An 18,564-nucleotide genomic window follows, 5' to 3' on the forward strand; every position below is an offset into this window, starting at 1 on the left:
GTGTCCAAATAGTCAAATGCTACTTTCATTGACCTTAATAGGTTGAAGGTTTCTCCGACTATTTTGTTGATATGTTTGTCCGGTGTCATGTCTTTCCTGATTACTGCTCCAAGGTCTCTTTCCGAGTTCTCCGTGTGTATTTACCTAGTTGTATTTTACGGGAAGGGGAGCTATGTTCGTTGTGTCCCGTCTTCATATCTCATTTTATCTAAACTGTTTCTAAATTCATGAATTGTTTTTGCACACACCACTTTTTCGTCCAACTTGTTCCAGATGTCTCTGTGGGGAAAGCTGTTCTTTTTCAGGTCCCTTCTATAACTGTCTTGATTTTTTTCCGTGTCCTCATGTATTTCTACTATTCCATTTTATTAGATCCTCTCTATCAATAATTTCTATGCCTTTCATGATTCTATGAATAGTTATCAAGTCTCCTCTCTCTCTTCTTTGCTCTAATGTCTGTAGTTCAAGTTTTGCTAGTCTCTCTTCATATGATAGTTTTGAGAGTGTTGGTGCTAGTTTTGCAATTGCTCTTTGTATTCTTTCAAGTTTTGTTATATATTTTTTTTTGTACTTGGTGACCACATCGTCGCTGCATATTCCAATCTTGGTCTTATCAAGGTAATTAGTATTTTCTTCACCATTTCTTCGTCCAGGTGTGTAAAAGCCACTTTGATTGTTCTTATCAAATTATAAGTTTCTCCAAAAATGTTGTTTATATGCTTCTCAGAGGACATATTATTCATAATAATGACTCCCAGGTCCTTCTCATTTTCTATTTTTTTTTCTCCCAATTTATATGATCCCACTATTCTTTTTTTGCTTCTTCCAAATTCCATTATACTACTCTTCTTGATATTGAATTCCATCTCCCACTTCCTACTCCATTCCCATACTTTATTGAGATCACTCTGTAGCGACTCACAATCTTCTTCAGTGTTCACTTTAAAAAAAAATGCATCATCTGCAAAGAAGCTCATATAACTTTCAGTTCCTTCATTCATATCATTAATATATATAGCAAACATTATTGGTGCCAAAACTATTCCTTGTGGAACACCACTTATCACTTCATCCCAATTAGTGTGTTTGTCTCTTATCACCACTCTCATTTTTCTTTCATGCCAGAAGTCTTCCATCCACTTCAACAGTTTGTCCTGTATTCCTCCTGCAGTTTCTAATTTCTTAAGCAACTTCTTATGTGGCATCTTATCAAAAGCTTTTTCCAGCTCTAGAAATGCACAATCAGCCCATCCATCTCTTTCTTGTATTACATCAATTAGTCTTGAATAGAAACACGTTAAGTTTGTGACGCATGATCGTCCTTGTCTAAATCCAAATTGTCTTGGATTTAGTACGTTTTTTTCAAATGCCTTACCCATCTACTTTTGATCATTCTTTCACAGATTTTAGCTATCGTACTTGTAAGAGAGACTGGTCTATAGTTAGTAGGGTCCTCTTTGTTTCCCCCTTTATATATAGGTACTATATTTGCTCTTCTCCAATCTTCTGGAACTTTTCCCTCTTTCAATGAACTGTTTACTAGGCTATGTATTTTGTCTGTTAGTTCATTCCTGCATTCTTTCAAAATCCAGTTTGCCATTTCATACAGTTCATGCGATTTTCTGACATCGAGATTACTCAAGTGTTTCATTATTTCATTTCTTGATACTTCTATCTCTTTCATAGGGGGAACTCTCTTCTCCCATTCGATATCTCGTTAAGTTATATGTTCTCCCTTGTAAACACCGATTTAAAATGCTTATTCATAATTTCTGCCATTTCTATTTACAAAGGATTACAAAGGCGGAGCATGCCGACAGGAGACCTTTTTGTCTATATCTAGGTCGGATGCGAAAAAATCCTAATAATGATAATAAATAAACAACAACTATAATAATGTATCAAATAAAATATATAAATAAACGTATAGGCACAGTCAAACAACAAACAGGTAAATAGCAAATAATAATAAATTGACATATAACTAATAATAAATGAGAATCAAACAGACAAATGATAACATAACAAAAACAAATAATATAAGATAAATAATACTCATTACAGCATCTTGCTTAGGTGTTTATCTAAATTATTTTTAAACCTTCGAACTGAACTACATTGCACTGCTTCTGCAGGAAGTTTATTCCATTCATTAACTACACGGTTGGCGAAGTTGTTTCTACCCATTTCCAAATTGAATCTATTTCCGGACAGTTTGAGACCATTGTTTCTTGTCTGATTCTAATTCAGTGTGAAATTTTTGTCACTTTTGATGTTGTCAATTCCCTTTGGAATTTTAAAGATCTGTATCAAGTCACCTCTGAGTCTACGCTTTTTTAGGGAAAACAGATTCATATGTTTTAGTCGATTTTCGTATGATTTATTTTTTATATTTGGAATCAGTTTTGTGGCTCGCCGTTGTACTTTTTCCGATCTGTCAATGTCTTTATTGAGATTCGGTGACCATACGGAAACAGCATATTCCAAATGTGGACGAACTAACGATTTATATAGCTTGTTAATGAGTGATGGACTTCTGAAGTCATACATACATATACCAAGGCTTTTTCCCCCTTACAAGGGAAGTAGCCAAAAAGGGAAAGGCATAAAATCATTTCCACCCATTCCATCCCTGAATACACTCCACACCCCTTCACCCTCCCTCTTATCTGAGCACCTCCTGGATGACAGGTCATCCCTGCACCTTGACCACTGCCCTGTGTCGCAAGACACAGCACATCCACAGCAAGGCCGCTTCATTAAATCGGCGACCCCCCCTCTCCGTCCCCCCATTGCATAAAAGGAGAGGACGGGGAGAAATCCCTTCGGGCTGCGTCAAATTTTGCTCACACATACTACCTCACCCCCCATCCCCCCCGCCCATTCCACCTCATGCACCTTCTGAAGTCAAATCTGTAAAATAATTTTGGTTGATCTTTACATTTTTCTATGACTTCTTTTTCGTATTTCATCTTTTCTTCTCTGCGCACTTGTACATATTCATTTCTATAATTAGTATATATTTTCCATGTTTCAGGTTTTTTGTCTTTTTTTCCATTTTGTCCAAGCTTTATCCCTTTTATCTATTAATTCCCTACATTTTTTGTTGCACCAGCACTTTACATAACCTTTTCCTTGCTTTTGTCTTGGCACATACTTTTTCACTCCTTTATATTTTTTTGTCAAAATACTCCATTTCTCTTCTACTGTTGTTTCCTCTTTGTGCATTCTTTCCCAGTCAGCTTTTTGAAGAAAAAAAAAATCATTTTGTCAAAGATTACTTTTTCATATATTAATCTTACCTTTCTATATTGTTCATTTTTGCATGTATTTTTCCTCGTTTAGTTCCAGTTCAACCAATATGTGGTCACTTTTATTCATTGGTGCTTTATATTCGATCTTGTCCACTATTTCGGGTTCTGATGTGATTATCAGGTCCAGTCTCGATGGTTCTTCCTTAATTCTATACCTAGTATTCTCTTGTATCCATCGCGTCATTGTATGTTCAATATAATCATATCAAGTAATACATTTCCTCATGGATCATCTCCACCCTTCACTGTCATCTCTTCCCAGCAGATTTCTTTACAATTAAAGTCACCCATTATAATTATTCGTCCTCCATCTTCCATTATCTTACTTAGTGATATCCTGGTGTCTTCTAACATAATTTTGTGTTCTCTCTCTTCCCACGAAGCCGTTTTAGGAGGCACATAATTTACTACAAACTTTCTGCTCTTCTTATCCTTGTCCTCCACTTCCATCGTAATCATCTCTACACTATTCCTCACATTTATATCCTTCTTAGTCAGGAACATAACTCCACCCCCTTGTTTTCTCTCTGTTTCTAATCCAACAATTATATGCTCCATGTCCTACACTGTTGGGTGGTAGTGGACCTTCCAATTTTGTCTCTACAATTCCCATTATGTCCGGTTCTTTTTCCTTCAGGTAATCCTTCAGTTCGTTCAAGCCTGTTATTAATCCATCTATATTTGTATAAGACACTTTCAATTTTCTGCTACTTCCATCGTGTTTTCTGTTTCACCTTCCATTTTTCTCTGCTATGAACCATTTCCTCACTTTCATATTCACTACTCTCCAATAGAATTTCTCTTTTTCTCTGTTCTTTTCTCGTTTTTTCCTTAGCTTCTAGTCTTTTTGATTTCTCATCCTCTCTTTCCTCTTTATTCATTTCTCTTTTTATCCATACCTTTTTATGTTGCTCACGGTCTCCTAGTTTCCCTGTTTTTGCTAAGATATTATCTGCTTTCATTTGTGACCTGAATTTAACCTTAATTGGTCTCGTCTTATCTGTATCTTATTTCCCGAGTCTATATATTTCTTCGATTTGCTTTCCTATTTCAGGTTCATCTTCTTGAACTACTTCTAATATATTATCTACTTTTTCCTTTTCCTCCTTTATTCTTGTAGTCCTATTTAGGTTATACGTTTGTTCTATCCCTAATATAATTATACACTTCTTTTTATCTGCTAAGTCTAATACTATATTCTCCTTCTCCCTCATCACTTTAATAACTGTGTCTTTAGTTTGTTCTTTCATCTGCTGTGTCACTATATCATTAGATACAATTTTGTTGTTCTCTTGGATTTTCTTCCAACCCTGTGCTTCTTTTGCTATGGACTCTTTATTCTCTTTATTATTCCTCTTTAATTCCTCATTCTCATCTTTTACTTCTTTTAACTGTTTTTTAATTCTTCTATTTCTTTAGTTAGGTTTTTGTTCATGTGATCGCATGTGTAAGGTCACAGTATTACTCATAAATATGGCCATATATGAGCTCATAAGAGTAAAAAACGAGTAGGATTGTAGACTATTGTAAAAAGATCTAGACACTATTTTTGTGTGGAACCAAGAATGAGAAATGAAGTCAATACAAAAAAATGCAAAATACCGGAAATGGGCAATAGTGGCAAAAGACCATCCATAAAGTGTTCCTTGGAAAGAGAACCCGATACAAAACCAAAAGAGGAGAAAGATCTGGGAATGTTGATAAAAGATAACCTATTGCCTGACGGACAAATCAGCAGGATTGTGGGAGAGACATACAGACTATTACAGAAGATTAATGTGTCTTTTCACTATAAGGGTGAAGAAATTATGATAAAAATCATCGAAACCCTGATCCAAGACTGGATTATGTGTCAGTGGTATAGTCCCCACACAGAGTAAAGGATATAAGCAAGATTGAGAGAATACAAAGGGTAGTAACCAAACTGGTCCCCATCTTGGCAGATAAACCACGTGAGGAAAGACTAAAAGTACTGGGTCTGCCAACTCTGAAAGATTGAAGAGAAAGAGGTGACATGATTACAGTATTCACGTCACTAAAGGGGATAGATTGCATTGATAGAGGAGATCTCCTGATTAAAGATGGGAGGGCTTGAAGAGGTCATGAAAGTAAACTAAGAATGACCACATGTCGAAAGGATGTGAAGAAATACAGTTTTCCATATAGATGCATAAATATGTGAAATAGTTTAGGTGATATAGCTCAAGCTCAAACAATACACGAGTTCAGATCTAAATATGATAATTGGAAATCAAAAATATATATTAAGTTGGAACTGTACATGAATTTGAGTCTAGATACATTAGACAATTAGAAAATAGGAGATGGGACCCAATGAGCATTGCTCCTTTCCTGTATACTACAATTAGGTAAATACACTGAAGCTCGAAACTCTTGGAAGTATTTGCCTGGAGCATACGCCACATGTACTTAACCCTTAGGGGTTTGCTTGAAACTTGTGTTAACAGTATATACAATGGTTATCAATGTGTGAAGTACTGAGTCATTATCTTTGAAAGTTCAATCCCACTTCATCTGGCCTGTTTAAGAGTACTGAATTCTTCAGGGTTGAGTGTTTTCAAAAGTGGCAGAAGGCTTTTTGATATAAAGTATGGAAAAATACTGAAATAACATTTAATAGTAAATAAAACTATATTGATTTATAAACAGTCAAAATATATGCAGCCCTTCAACTGATTGATGGCCTCTCTCAGATATAAACAAATGCACAGCTGTAACATGCTGAAGGACTGATGCATCATTCTTGTAGTTTGCGTGTGCAATATTTCCATCTGGCAACTTGTCTTCCACCCCCATAGAACTTGTAGAAGAAAATCAAAAAAACCCAAGCAATAGATAAATTAATGAATAAATAAAATGAAATAAATAACTTGGTGCTTTAGGGACTTTTGGGGAAACCCCTATACACCAAAGCCACACATCACTCATTTGTTAGAGTAAAACCTCTATTCATAAAAGAATAATAACTTTTTGTACTACTGCCTCCCTCCTTGATATTGTCTCCTTGAACAACTTATTCTTTACTTTTTTTATGACCGCCTCTCCCAACATTAATGCCTGTGGTTAAAAGAGAATGTTGCATCATGGATGTCATAAAAAGTAACTAAATGGGAAGGATGGGGGTACTAGCGATTCCCCACTCTGTCTTTCCTCCCATGGAAAGTCAAGACAAAGTCAGGAAGTCCTCCAACAAGAACCCAAGAAACTGAATCATTAGATGAATATGTGTGTGATATGGCTGTCAGCTCTTCATGTGTGAAAAGGTGTAAGAATCTTAGTCAAATTTGATCAGGAGAGGTCTTAGACCCAGTCTGAGTGCCATGCACTTCCTGATGAAGGTGAGGGGGTTGACAGGTTTTCAAAAAGGACAGCTCTGCATTTCATCTTGCAGGAATACCATAAACAGGTACCCATCATTGGTCCCCTCCCCATTATTATAGGAGATTAATTTTACTTTATTCTGTCCAACAGTGATAAGAAATAAAATTCATTAATCTTTAAAAGCAACTTAATTGATCCTTAGAATAAGTAGCTGAATGACACTGTCACTCCACAAATTTCCTTGTTTCACTCAGATTTGATTAAGTTGTGTTCTGCTATTCACAAGGAGCCAAACAATGAAACTAAAAGATACCTAAGCCATTTTCATTAAAAATCTGTATCTAATATTCTGTCCCATTCTCCCCATCTTAACATGTATCACAATAAAATTATTCCATAATCTGTAAGATACCTGCAAGCATCTTCATTATGACAAATCAAAAGGTCTGAGGAAATCTTAACCAATAAAATGCAGCATCACCCATACCTACAGTGAACTATTTTCACCAGTAAACTGAAGTGAATATTGCTAAATTGTAATATTAACAATGAAGTGAGGAGATGGACTGAAAAACAGAAGGAGAGTGACAATGAAGTGGAGGCATGGGATGGGACTCGTCAATATGAACGTGAAGATGATATAGGAAGGGGTAAGGCAGTGAAAGGGTGATAAGTATGTGTGTGTGCAATACATGTTACAGGAGAATACCCAAGGAACGGAAGAAAGCATACAGTATGCCAATTTATAAAGAGGAAAGGTTTTCATTGTTATCTAATTCCTGGGGCAGAGATGAGATGATAAACCCTACTTAAGAGACTTTTGGTGTCAGACTCCCAAGTCTCCCTGCCTACTTGGTATTGTCTAAATCTTATGTAGTAAATATTTTAGGCTGGTTGGAGAGTGGTTCTTGTCTGCTCTGTATTGTTTTTTAGTTTTTCCTTTTGCCCTTCTTAAATCTCTCTTATCACCTCTATGATTATTTTTGTGCAATATGTCCCCATGCCTAAAGCAGCTACTATGTAACCACATCAACTCTCTCCAGAACCTGAGGTCTTGGGAGCCTCAAACTGATTAGGAAAGGGAATGAAGTTTTTTACATCTAAAGTCAAATCCTGTAGACCCTGTAACATTTTAATGGGGCCAGATTCAGTGTGCCCTAGCCCTAAAGGATCAAAGGAAATGGATGGAAGTGTTACCTATTTCTGTTGAATGCCATGAGAATATTATAACAAAGCTCTTGTAAGAGGCTGGTTGAGAGACGTGGGTAGAAAGAGGTGTAGATGGTGAGGGTTTCATTTTTATGGATCGGTTGTTTGTAAAACAACACAGTTCATAGAAGGTTTGTGCAAGCTTGCTCTCCACCTTGAGTCATAAAAATGGCCAAGGCCCTGTGTGAAGTGTTTTGCTGACTACTTGTAATCTGAGTTATGCAATGATTCGAGATTGCTTAAGTAAACTTTATTGCATATCGACTTGTAACAATAAATCTGATTGGGGAAAGGCTGTACATACATACAAATACCAAAGGCTTTTTCCCCCTTACAAGGGAGGTAGCCAAAAAGAAAAAGGCATAAAAAAAATCCCCACCCATTCCATCCCTAATACACTTCACTCCTCTCCACCCTCCCTCTTATCTTGGCACCTCGTAGATGACAGGTCATCCCTGCATCTTGTCCACTGCCCTGGGTCAGAGGCAGTGTCGCAAGACATGGCACATCCACAGCAAGGATGCTTCATTAAATTGGCAACCCCCCCTCTCTGTCCCCTCATACAGAAAAGGAGAAGACGGGGAGAAATCCCTTCGGGCTGCATCAAATTTTTCTCACACATACTACCTCACTCCCCATCCCCCCCATCCATTCCACCTCATGCATCACATCATCATCTATATACAACCATTCTCCATTCACCCCTGTCTTCTGTCCTCTCTCATCCTTCCTCAACAGACATTCCCCTCTTCCCCAAAGCCCCTTTCACCCCATCCATCCATCTCATCCTAGGTCGCTCCCTCATGTTCATTCCCTCCACATCTGCCTTCCACACCTCTTTTACTAGTCTTTCTTCACTCATTCTTTCCATGTGTCCAAACCATCCCGATACTCTTTCATCCACCTTATCTCCCAACTTCCTTTCCACCCCTGTTCTCCTCATTTCTGACTATCCAGCCTAGTAACCCCTATCATACTTCTCAGACACCTCATCTCAAACACATTCAAACTCCTTCTCTCTTCCTCTCTTATGTTCCATGTTTCTGCCCCACAGAGTGCTGTTGGCATAATTACTCCTTCATACAATCTCCTTTTAGCCTCCATTCCCAAATGTCTATTCCCCATTACACTTTTTAATCCATCAAGGCATTTACTCGCTCCCCTCAATCTACATTCTACCTCCACCTCCACTCCACCCTTTCCTGCCACATTTGCACCCAAGTATCTAAAACTATCCACTTTCTCCAGTCACTCTCCCATTGTCGTCCACAAACAACAACTGGCTCACCTCCCATTTTTCTCCATTTTGTGTAAACATCTCCAATCCCTGACCCACCACCCTTGCATTTACCTCTCGCACCACCCCATCCATGTATAAGTTGAACAGCCAGGGCAACTTAACAAACATCCCTGATGAAGTCCCACCTTTACCTCGAACCACTCTCTCTCTCCATTTCTAATCCTGACACATGCTCCACTACTCTCGTAAAAACTCTTGACAGCTCCTAGAGGCTTTCCTCCTATCCTGTATATCTGCAAGACCTCCCACAGTGCCTTCCTATCTATCCTGTAATAAGCCTTTTCCAGATCCATAAAAGCCCAAAAAACATCCTTACCTTTTCCTATAGCTTTCTCACATATCTGTCTTACCACAAAAATCTGATCTACGCAACCTCTACCTGCCCTAAATCCACACTGCTCCTCGCCAATCACTCCCTCTGTTCCTCTCCTAATCCTCTCAATCAAGATCCTCATAAGCTTTCCCAACTACAGTACACTACCAAGCTAATCCCTCTGAAACTACTACACTCACACTTGTCCCCTTTTCCCTTGTAAAGTGGAACTATAAAGGGTGTAGGAGGAGAAAATTAAATTGGTTCATGATTGTAAGATCACCCCTTTCTGGGAAGGATCTTAGATATAGAGTTAAAGATCATTGGACTAAAGAAATCACTACGTCATTGCAAAACTCAACTAGAACCTGTTTTGTGTTTTCTCTGGGGATTTGGATTGTAACTGGAGAAGCATGCAGTGTAGCTGATATTCAAGAAAGAAAATAAAATGAGAAATAGACATTTGGGAATGGATGCTGAGAGGAGATTGTATGAAGGAGTGATTGTGCCAACAGCACTGTATGGGGGCAGAAACATGGATTACAAGAGAGGAAGAAAGAAGGAGTTTGAATGTGTTTGAGATGAGGTGTCTGAGAAGTATGATGGGGGTTACTAGGCTGGATAGAGTGAGAAATGAGGTGAGGAGAACAGGGGTGGTAAGGGAGTTGGGAGATAGGGTTGATGAAAGAGTATTGGGATGGTTTGGACACATGGAAAGAATGAGTGAAGAAAGACTAGTAAAAGAGGTATGGAAGGCAGATGTGGAGGGAGTGAACATGAGGGGGCAACCTAGGATGAGATGGATGGTTGGGGTGAAAGGGGCTTTGGGGAAGAGGGGAATGTCTGTTGAGGAAGGACAGGAGAGGACAGAAGATAGGGGTGAATAGAGAATGGTAGTATATAGATGATGTTGTGATCCATGACGTATGTGTGAGAAAAATTTGATGCAGCCCGAAGGGATTTCTCCCCGTCTTCTCCTTTTCTGCATGAGGGGACAGAGAAGTGGGTCACTGATTTAATGAAGCAGCCTTGCTGTGGATGTGCTGTGTGTGTGCAACACTGCTTCTGACCCAGGGCAGTGGACAAGATGCAGGGATGACCCATCATCAAGAAGGTGCCAAGATAAGAGGGTGGAGGGTGGAGGGGAGTGAAGTGTATTAGGGATGGAATGGGTGGGGATGGTTTTTATGCCTTTGTTTTTTTGGCTACCTCCCTTGTAAGGGGGAAAAGCCTTTGGTATTTGTATGTATGTTAGATCAATGAAAGTAGCCTTTGATTACATGGATGAAGAAATGGTAAAGGAAATACGAATTACACTGATAAGACCAATATTGGAATATGCAGCATCACTATGGACACCTACTTTAAAAAAAAAAAAAAAAAAACATAAACTCGAAAGGATTCAAAGAGCAACGACAAAGATGGCACCAACACTTTGCAATTTGACATATGAACAAAGATTGGATAAACTAAATTTACCAACCCTGGAACAAAGAAGTGAAAGGGGTGATTTGCTAACCATCTACAGAATTATGAGAGGGATGGAAATTCTTGATAGGGATGACCTATTAAAATGGGACAGAAGAGATACAAGAGGACATGAGAAAGAAACTTAAGAAGGACAGTTACAGAAGAGATCTGAAAATAAATAGCTTCCCACACAGAGTGATAGATATCTGGAACAAACTGAATGAGGAAACAGTGAGTGCTAAAAATATAAATGACTTTAAGAAAAAAATGGATGCAGAAAGATACAATAGTGGGTCACTACAAGCATAGCTCTCTTCCTGCAAAATACAACTAGGCAAATACATATTCAAACTCCTCCTCTCTTATGTTCCATGTTTCTGCCCCATACCACTAGTGCTGTTGGCACAATCACTCCTTCATATGATCTTCTCTTAGCATCCATTACCAAATGTCTATTTCTCATTACACTTTTTAATCCACCAAGGCATTTACTCACTTCTCTCAATCTATATTCTACCTCTACCTTCACTCCTCCCTTTCCTGCCACATTTGCACCCAAGTATCTAAAACTATTCACTTCCTCCTGTCTCTCTCCCTTAATACTCACTTCCAGTCTGCTGCCACTTTCACCCCTTGTACATCTCATCACCTTACTTTTACCCACATTCATCTTCAACTTCCTTCTTTCGCACACCTTCCCAAACTCTGTCACCAACTTCCTCAATCCCTCCTCTGATCCTGCTACAAGCACGAATTGTCGTCAGCAAACAATAACTGGCCTATCTTCCCCTTTTCTCCATTTTCTTTAACCATCTCCAAAACCTGACCCAATACTCTTACATTTACCTCTTGCACCATCTCATCTACGTATGAATTGAACGACCAAGGCAACATACTTACCTGATGAAATCCCACTTCCACCTCAACCATTCATTCTATTTCTAAACCTACCATAAGCTCTACTATTCTCATAAAAACTCTTGACTGCTCTTACCAGCTTTCCTCCTATCCCATATATCTGCAATACCTCCCACAGTGCCTTCCTGTCTACCCTGTCATAAGTCTTTTCCAAATCCATAAAAGCCCAAAAAACATCCTTACCTTTTCCTTAAGTTTTCTCACATATCTGTCTTACCACACATATGTCTTACCATAAAAATCTGATCCATGCAACCCCTACCTGTCCTAAACCCACACTGTTCCTCACCAATTACCCCCTCTGTTCCTCTCCTAATCCTCTCAGTCAAGACCCTCTCATAAGCCTTCCCAATTATACTTAACATATTGATCCCTCTGAAACTACTACACTCACACTTGTCCCCTTTTCCCTTGTAAAGTGGATCTATACAGGCACTCCTCTAGTCCTCTGGCATTCTATCCTCTCTTAAACAAACATTAAATAACTTCACCAGCCATTCCACCATCACTGTACCTTCTTTTTTTTTAGATATTCTGCATGACATCCATCCAACCCAGGTGCCTTACCTGCTCACATCTTAACAACTGCCTTCACCTCATCTTTCCTTATTCCTCCTCCATTTTCCTCACTCATCATGGTCAATTAATTAGCACTTCTCATTGCAACTACATTTCTTTCCCTATCCTCCTTCACATTTAGCAACTCCCTAAAATACTTTGCCCATCTTCTTCTTACTGCCTTCTCTTCCATTATCATCTCTCCATCTGCACCTTTTACCTTTTCTTCTCTACTTGATTCGTTTCCTCTTCCTCTCTTAATTTCCTTCTAAAACATCTTTTTATTACTTTCAAAATTTTCTGTCATACTCTTACCCCAATTCACATCTGTTCTCCCCTTTGCCTCCTTTATCTTATGCTTTTCTTCTCTTTTCTTTGTACCTCTCATATGATTCGTCCTATTTTGTAACCAATCTGTGAAATCTCACTTCTTCTGTTCTACAATCTTCTTTGCTTCCTCATCCCACCATTCACTACCTTTCCTTCTACTTCCTCCTATCCTCTTTGTTCCACACATCATCTTTGCACACTTTGTGATTCCCTCCTTGAACCATCCCCATTCCTCCACTCCTAGTTCTACTCTACCCTTCACTCCCTCCCACTCCTCTCTCAACTTTTTATACTCCTTCTCCTTTTCTTTCCCATTTAACCCATTCAACTCCGATGACAAGATGTCTTGTCATTTGGTCAAATAAAACAAAAAATCATAAAACACCAAAATGTTTGATCAAACACCAGAAAAATATGACGTCAATCCTCGCTTCGCTCGCAGCGAAGCGAGGACTGACGTCATATTTTTCTGGTGTTTGATCAAACATTTTGGTGTTTTATGATTTTTTGTTTTATTTGACCAAATGACAAGACATCTTGTCATCGGAGTTGAATGGGTTAAGCAGTTCATTCTAAGCACCTCCCACCTTTTGTCCTTTTCCTCTTTCTCCACTCTCAACTTACCTTCCGCCAAAAAATGAATTGATATTCCTTCACTCTCTCCACTTAGAACATGTACATCCTTAACTCTTCCTACTATACTCCTGGTTACCAATATATAGTCCATTAACACTCTAGCACCCTTCCATCCACCATCCTCTCCGATGTGTACTTATGCTTGACTTTCTTCCTAAACACTGTATTTGCTATCATCAACACTCTTTCGAGACATATTTCCACCATCAACTCTCCAATACGATTTTTTTCCTGGAACTCCACACTTCCCAACCACTCCCTCTACTGATTCATTTCCTACCCTAGCATTAAGGTTACAAAATAGGAAAAGAGAATCATAATAAATACTAAAATTCCTGCAAGTTTTAATTATGCCTATATAATGAATGTCAAACATTTTATACCCTCATGCCAACATAAATATTCAGCGGCAAAAACAAACACAAGCAGTGTGCATTCTTTGATCTGCACACCCAAGGCCTATATTTTCAAGTCTCCCCTCACACTCCACTGTATGTGCTATGCCACATAATGATACAATTAATTACTGGGTATGCAGGGCTTCTACATAACACCTATAGCACAAAATATTATAACAGAGCTAAAAACAATAAGAAAAATATTGTATCCCTCTTACTGTTGAATTTATTTACAACTAGTGTGGAAGGGAGAGGTGGATGGATTGAATAGGAGGGGGCGACTGAGGATGAGATGGATGAATGAGATAAAAGGGGCATTAAGAAAGAGGGGGATGTCTGTTGATGAAGGGAGAAGAGACAAAATAGGGCTGATTGGTGAATAGTTGTGTAAGGATGATGCTGTGATGCGCTGAATGGAGTGGATGGGGAATGGTGGGGTTAGGGAGTGCTTATGTGTGAATGATATTTTGACACACCCCAAAGGCCTTCCTCCCAGTCTTCTCTTTTTCTGTATGAGGGGACAGAGAAAGTGGGGGGTCAGCAATTAAATGAAGTGGCCTTGCTGTGGCTATCATGTGTCTTGCTGCATTGTTTCTGACCCTGGTCAATGGGAGAGATGCAGGGATGACCTGTCATCCAAGAAGAGCCAAGAAGAGAGAAGGAGGGGTGGTGAATGAGAGCGAAGTGAGTGGGGATGAAATGGGTGGGAGTGGAACTATGCCATTTGAATTTGGCTATTTCCCTTGTATGGGGGAAACAGCCCTTGGTATTACATGTATCATGAATGTCTCTCTGACTGAAGGTGTGCAGTGCACACCTACATACATATACCAAAGGCTTTTTCCCCTTTACATGGGGGGTAGCCAAAAAGAAAAAGGCATAGAAATCACTCCCACCCATTTCATTTCCCATATATTCCACTCCCCTCCACACTCCTCCCTCCCTCCTATCTTGGCACCTCCTGGATGATGGGTCATCCCTGTATCCTGTCCACTGCCCTGGGTCAGAAGCAGTGTCGCAAGACACAGCACATCCACAGCAAGGCCGCTTCATAAATTCGGCAACCCCCCCTCTCCATCCCCTCATGCAGAAAAGGAGAAGACGGGGAGAAATCCCTTCGGGCTGCATCAAATTTTTTTTTATATACATACTTCCTCACCCCTCCATCCCCCACCCACTCCCCCTCATGCATCACAGCCTCATCTATACACAACCCTTCTCCATTCACCCATATCTTCTGTCCTCTCCCATCCTTCCTCCACAGACATTCCTCTCTTTCGTTAAAGCCCCTTTCACCCCATCCATCCATCTCATCATAGGATGCCCCCTCATATTCACTCCTTGCACCTCCGCCTTCCACACTTCTTTTACTAATCTTTCTTCACTCATTCTTTCCATGTGTCCAAACCATCATTGCTGTTGGCACAATCACTCCTTCATATAACCTCCTCTTAGCATCCATTCCCAGATATTTCTCATTACACTTTTTAATCCACCAAGGCACTTACTCGCTTCTCTCAATCTACATTCTACCTCCACCCCCACTCCTCCCTTTCCTGTCACATTCACAAAGGGAAGAGTGGGGGTGGAGGTAGAATGTAGATTGGGAGAAGCGAGCAAGTGCCTTGGTGGATTAAAAAGTGCACACCTAGCATACACTAAATATATGGCCCTGGAAGATACTTGTAAGTGCAACTGTAAAAATTCTACTCTGAATACCTAATAAAATTCAAAGGTGAAGGAGGAGGGGTGAAGGAGAGAAAAAAGAAAGGATGAAATAGGATAAGGAAGGGGGATTTGTCAAATCAGATTGACTGTATGACTACACAAAGATCAACAGACTGCCCTTGATATATTACCACTTCTATAATCCTTATGCTGATTGACTGATGACTATTCTTGGTCTATATTAAAAACATTCTCATCTACATCTCTCTAAGCTGCATACATATTTCATTTAACCAAATATCACAACTCTACACACTAACACTGCATAAATTGCATGCATCATGACAAGAATCCCCTCAAGGTGTACATTATTGAAACTCCATCATCCATAAAACCTTTATTAACCACAATGCTATTGAACACCTAATTCATCAGTCATAAATTTACAAGATAAAACCTAAATCAATTGATGAGAGACTGCAGTGACATTGCAGATGTATAAAATTAGCAGTTGCCAACAAGACTATGGAACAGTCCTCACATGGCATTAACTTCTATTGACAATCCAGATCACATGAAAACATACAAAACTTTAACAATCAGCAAGGTCCTCTTGGTTGAAGTACCGCGACACAATGCAGATGAGAACATTGAGATGTGGCAGGAAAGGATGTCCTGGATTATCCTGTGGAATCCATAAAAAATTATATCATTAATTTTCTTACCATCCTGGAGTAGCTGATGTATTAAAAGATTAATCCCTTAACAACTGAAGGGGTTCCACACAGGTGAATAAAACTGCTTGATGGTCAATCAATCCATTGCTCCTGGTCTCCCTTGCTGAAAACCTTCAGGTAAATGGCAATAGCCTCCAGGCAGGACAACAAGTCACTCAGGGATAATATACTGTGGTGGTTGTATATGGGGCAGTTTTGTAGGCATTCTTAAACACAAAATAGTAATAAAATCCAAAAAGTGTGGGGACTATGACCCAACTTCGCTTCATTCCTCTCTTAATGAGAAATTTGTCCAAGAGATCTCCATCATGCTGGAGGAGATCCTGTATTCTGCTGTGAAGGAACTTGTTCAGTGATAGTGGTACTGGCAAACAGCCAGCCTTCTTGGTCAGGTTCACAAAAACTTTATGAAGAAATTGTTGTTCCTATTTAGATTTTTCTTGACATACCTGTAGATGAACAGTGAGCTCAAAATCTACAGTGTGATTTAGAGTAGCTATCTTCACCTGCATTGCCTCTGACCAAGGGCAGTGGGCAAGATGCAGGGATGACCCATCATCCAGAAGCCAAGAAAAGAGGGAGGGAAGGGTGGTGAATAGGAGTGGAGTATGTGGGGACGAAATGGGTGGGAGTAGATTTATGCCTTTGGCTTTGGCTACCTCTCTTGTAAGGGGGAAAAAGCCCCAGTGTATGTATCTTCACCCAGTTTCAGGAGCCAGTTTACCAGGATATGGGAAAAAACATTCCCCCCATTGACACATGAGAAATACCATGGCAGCTATTATATTCTTCTAAATAAAAATCACCATTCCACTCCACAAAGAGAGAAGTGAGAAACCCCTCATAGGGCTAGCCCTGTCAGCTGCAGCATGCCACTGGGTTTGTCAGCCCAATGTCAGGTTGCCTCTTCAACTGGCTAGGTCTGTCAGGACCCACTGTAACAAAGCCTGCAGCAGGTCTCAGGAATTGAACTCACAACCACCTGCTCATTAGTTTGACATGGTATCCACTGGGCTACCACATGGCCATTCTACTTAATCTCCTTTGTTTCTGTACAGAGGTTATCTTGGAATCCTTGGGATACAGATTTGCAGGACTAACATAATGAGATGAAGGTGAAACTGAGAAGGGAGATGTGGGTTTTCGTAAGTGCATATGGGCCTGGCAGTGAGAAGAGTGTAGAAGAAAGGGAGGCTTTTTGGATAGATCTAAATGAGTGCATAGAGGGATTAGGGAGGAATGTCAATGTAGTAGTATTGGGAGACCTTAATGCTAGGGTAGGAAATGAACCAATTGATGGAGTGCTTGGGAAATGTGGAGTTCCAGGAAAGAATCGTTGTGGAGAGTTGATGGTGGAGATGTGTCTAGAGAGTTGATGATAGCAAATACAATGTTTCGGAAGAAAGTCAAGCATAAGTACACATGGGAGAGGGTGGTGGATAGAAGGGTGGTATAGCATTAATGGGCAATGTAGTGGTAGACAGAAGTATAATAATAATAGTTAAGGATGTACATGTGCTAAGGGGAGAGGGTGGGGGGATATCTGATCATTTTTTGGTGGAAGGTAAGTTGAGAGTGGAGGATAGATGGAGAAAGAGGAAAAGGACAAAAGGTAGGGAGGTGCTTAGAGTGAACTCTTTAAATGAAAAGGAAAAGGAGGAGTACAAGAAGAAACTGAGAGAGGAGTGCAAGGGAGTGAAGGCTAGAGTAGAGCTAGGAGTGGAGGAAGAATGGGGATGGTTCAATGAGGGAGTCACAAAGTCTGCAAAGATGGTGTGTGGAACAAGAAGGATGGGAAGAAATAGAAGGAAGGGTAGTGAGTGGTGGGATGAAGAAACAAAGAAGGTTGTAGAAGAGAAGTGAGTTTTCACAGATTTGTTACAAAATAGGACGAAGAAGTCATATGAGAGGTACAAAGAAAAGAGAAGAGAAGTGAAGCACAAGGTAAAGGAGGCAAAGAGGAGAGCAGATGTGAGATGGGGGAAGAGTATGACAGAAAATTTTGAAATTAATAAAAAAATGTTTTGAAAAGAAATTAAGAGAGGAAGAGGAGGTGAATCAAGTAGAGAAGAAAAGGTATAAGGTGCAGATGGAGAGATAATAATGGAAGAGAAGGCAGTAAGGGGAAGATGGGCAGAGTATTTTAGGGAGTTGCTAAATGTGAAGGAGGATAGGGAAGGAAAGATAGTTCCAGTGGGAAGTCCAAAGAAAATGACCATGATGAGTGAGGAAAATGGAGGAGAAATAAGGAAGGATGAAGTGAAGGCAGTTAAGATGATGAGAGCATGTAAGGCACCTGGTCTGGATGGATGCCATGCAGAATGTCTAAAAAAAGGAGGTACAGTGATGGTGGAATGGCTGGTGAGGTTAT

At 39.7% G+C, this 18,564-nt stretch overlaps 1 protein-coding gene across 15 annotated transcripts in view; it reads right to left on the reverse strand.

Moving 5' to 3' along the window:
- Positions 1 to 15,840: 15,840 nt before the first annotated feature.
- Positions 15,841 to 18,564, reverse strand: part of Gem2 (Gemin 2) — a 47,842-nt gene continuing 45,118 nt past the window's right edge. For all 15 annotated transcript variants that reach the window (XM_076212650.1, XM_076212716.1, XM_076212688.1 and 12 more), the window contains one exon: positions 15,841 to 16,141. In XM_076212650.1, coding sequence (XP_076068765.1) covers positions 16,049 to 16,141 — 93 coding nt within the window. In that variant the 3' untranslated portion in view covers positions 15,841 to 16,048. The remainder of the gene's footprint in view (positions 16,142 to 18,564) is intronic.

Source organism: Oratosquilla oratoria, chromosome 2 (assembly GCF_046742065.1).
Source record: "Oratosquilla oratoria isolate Oo_2021 chromosome 2, ASM4674206v1, whole genome shotgun sequence".
In the NCBI taxonomy this organism is placed as follows: Eukaryota; Metazoa; Arthropoda; class Malacostraca; order Stomatopoda; family Squillidae; genus Oratosquilla; species Oratosquilla oratoria.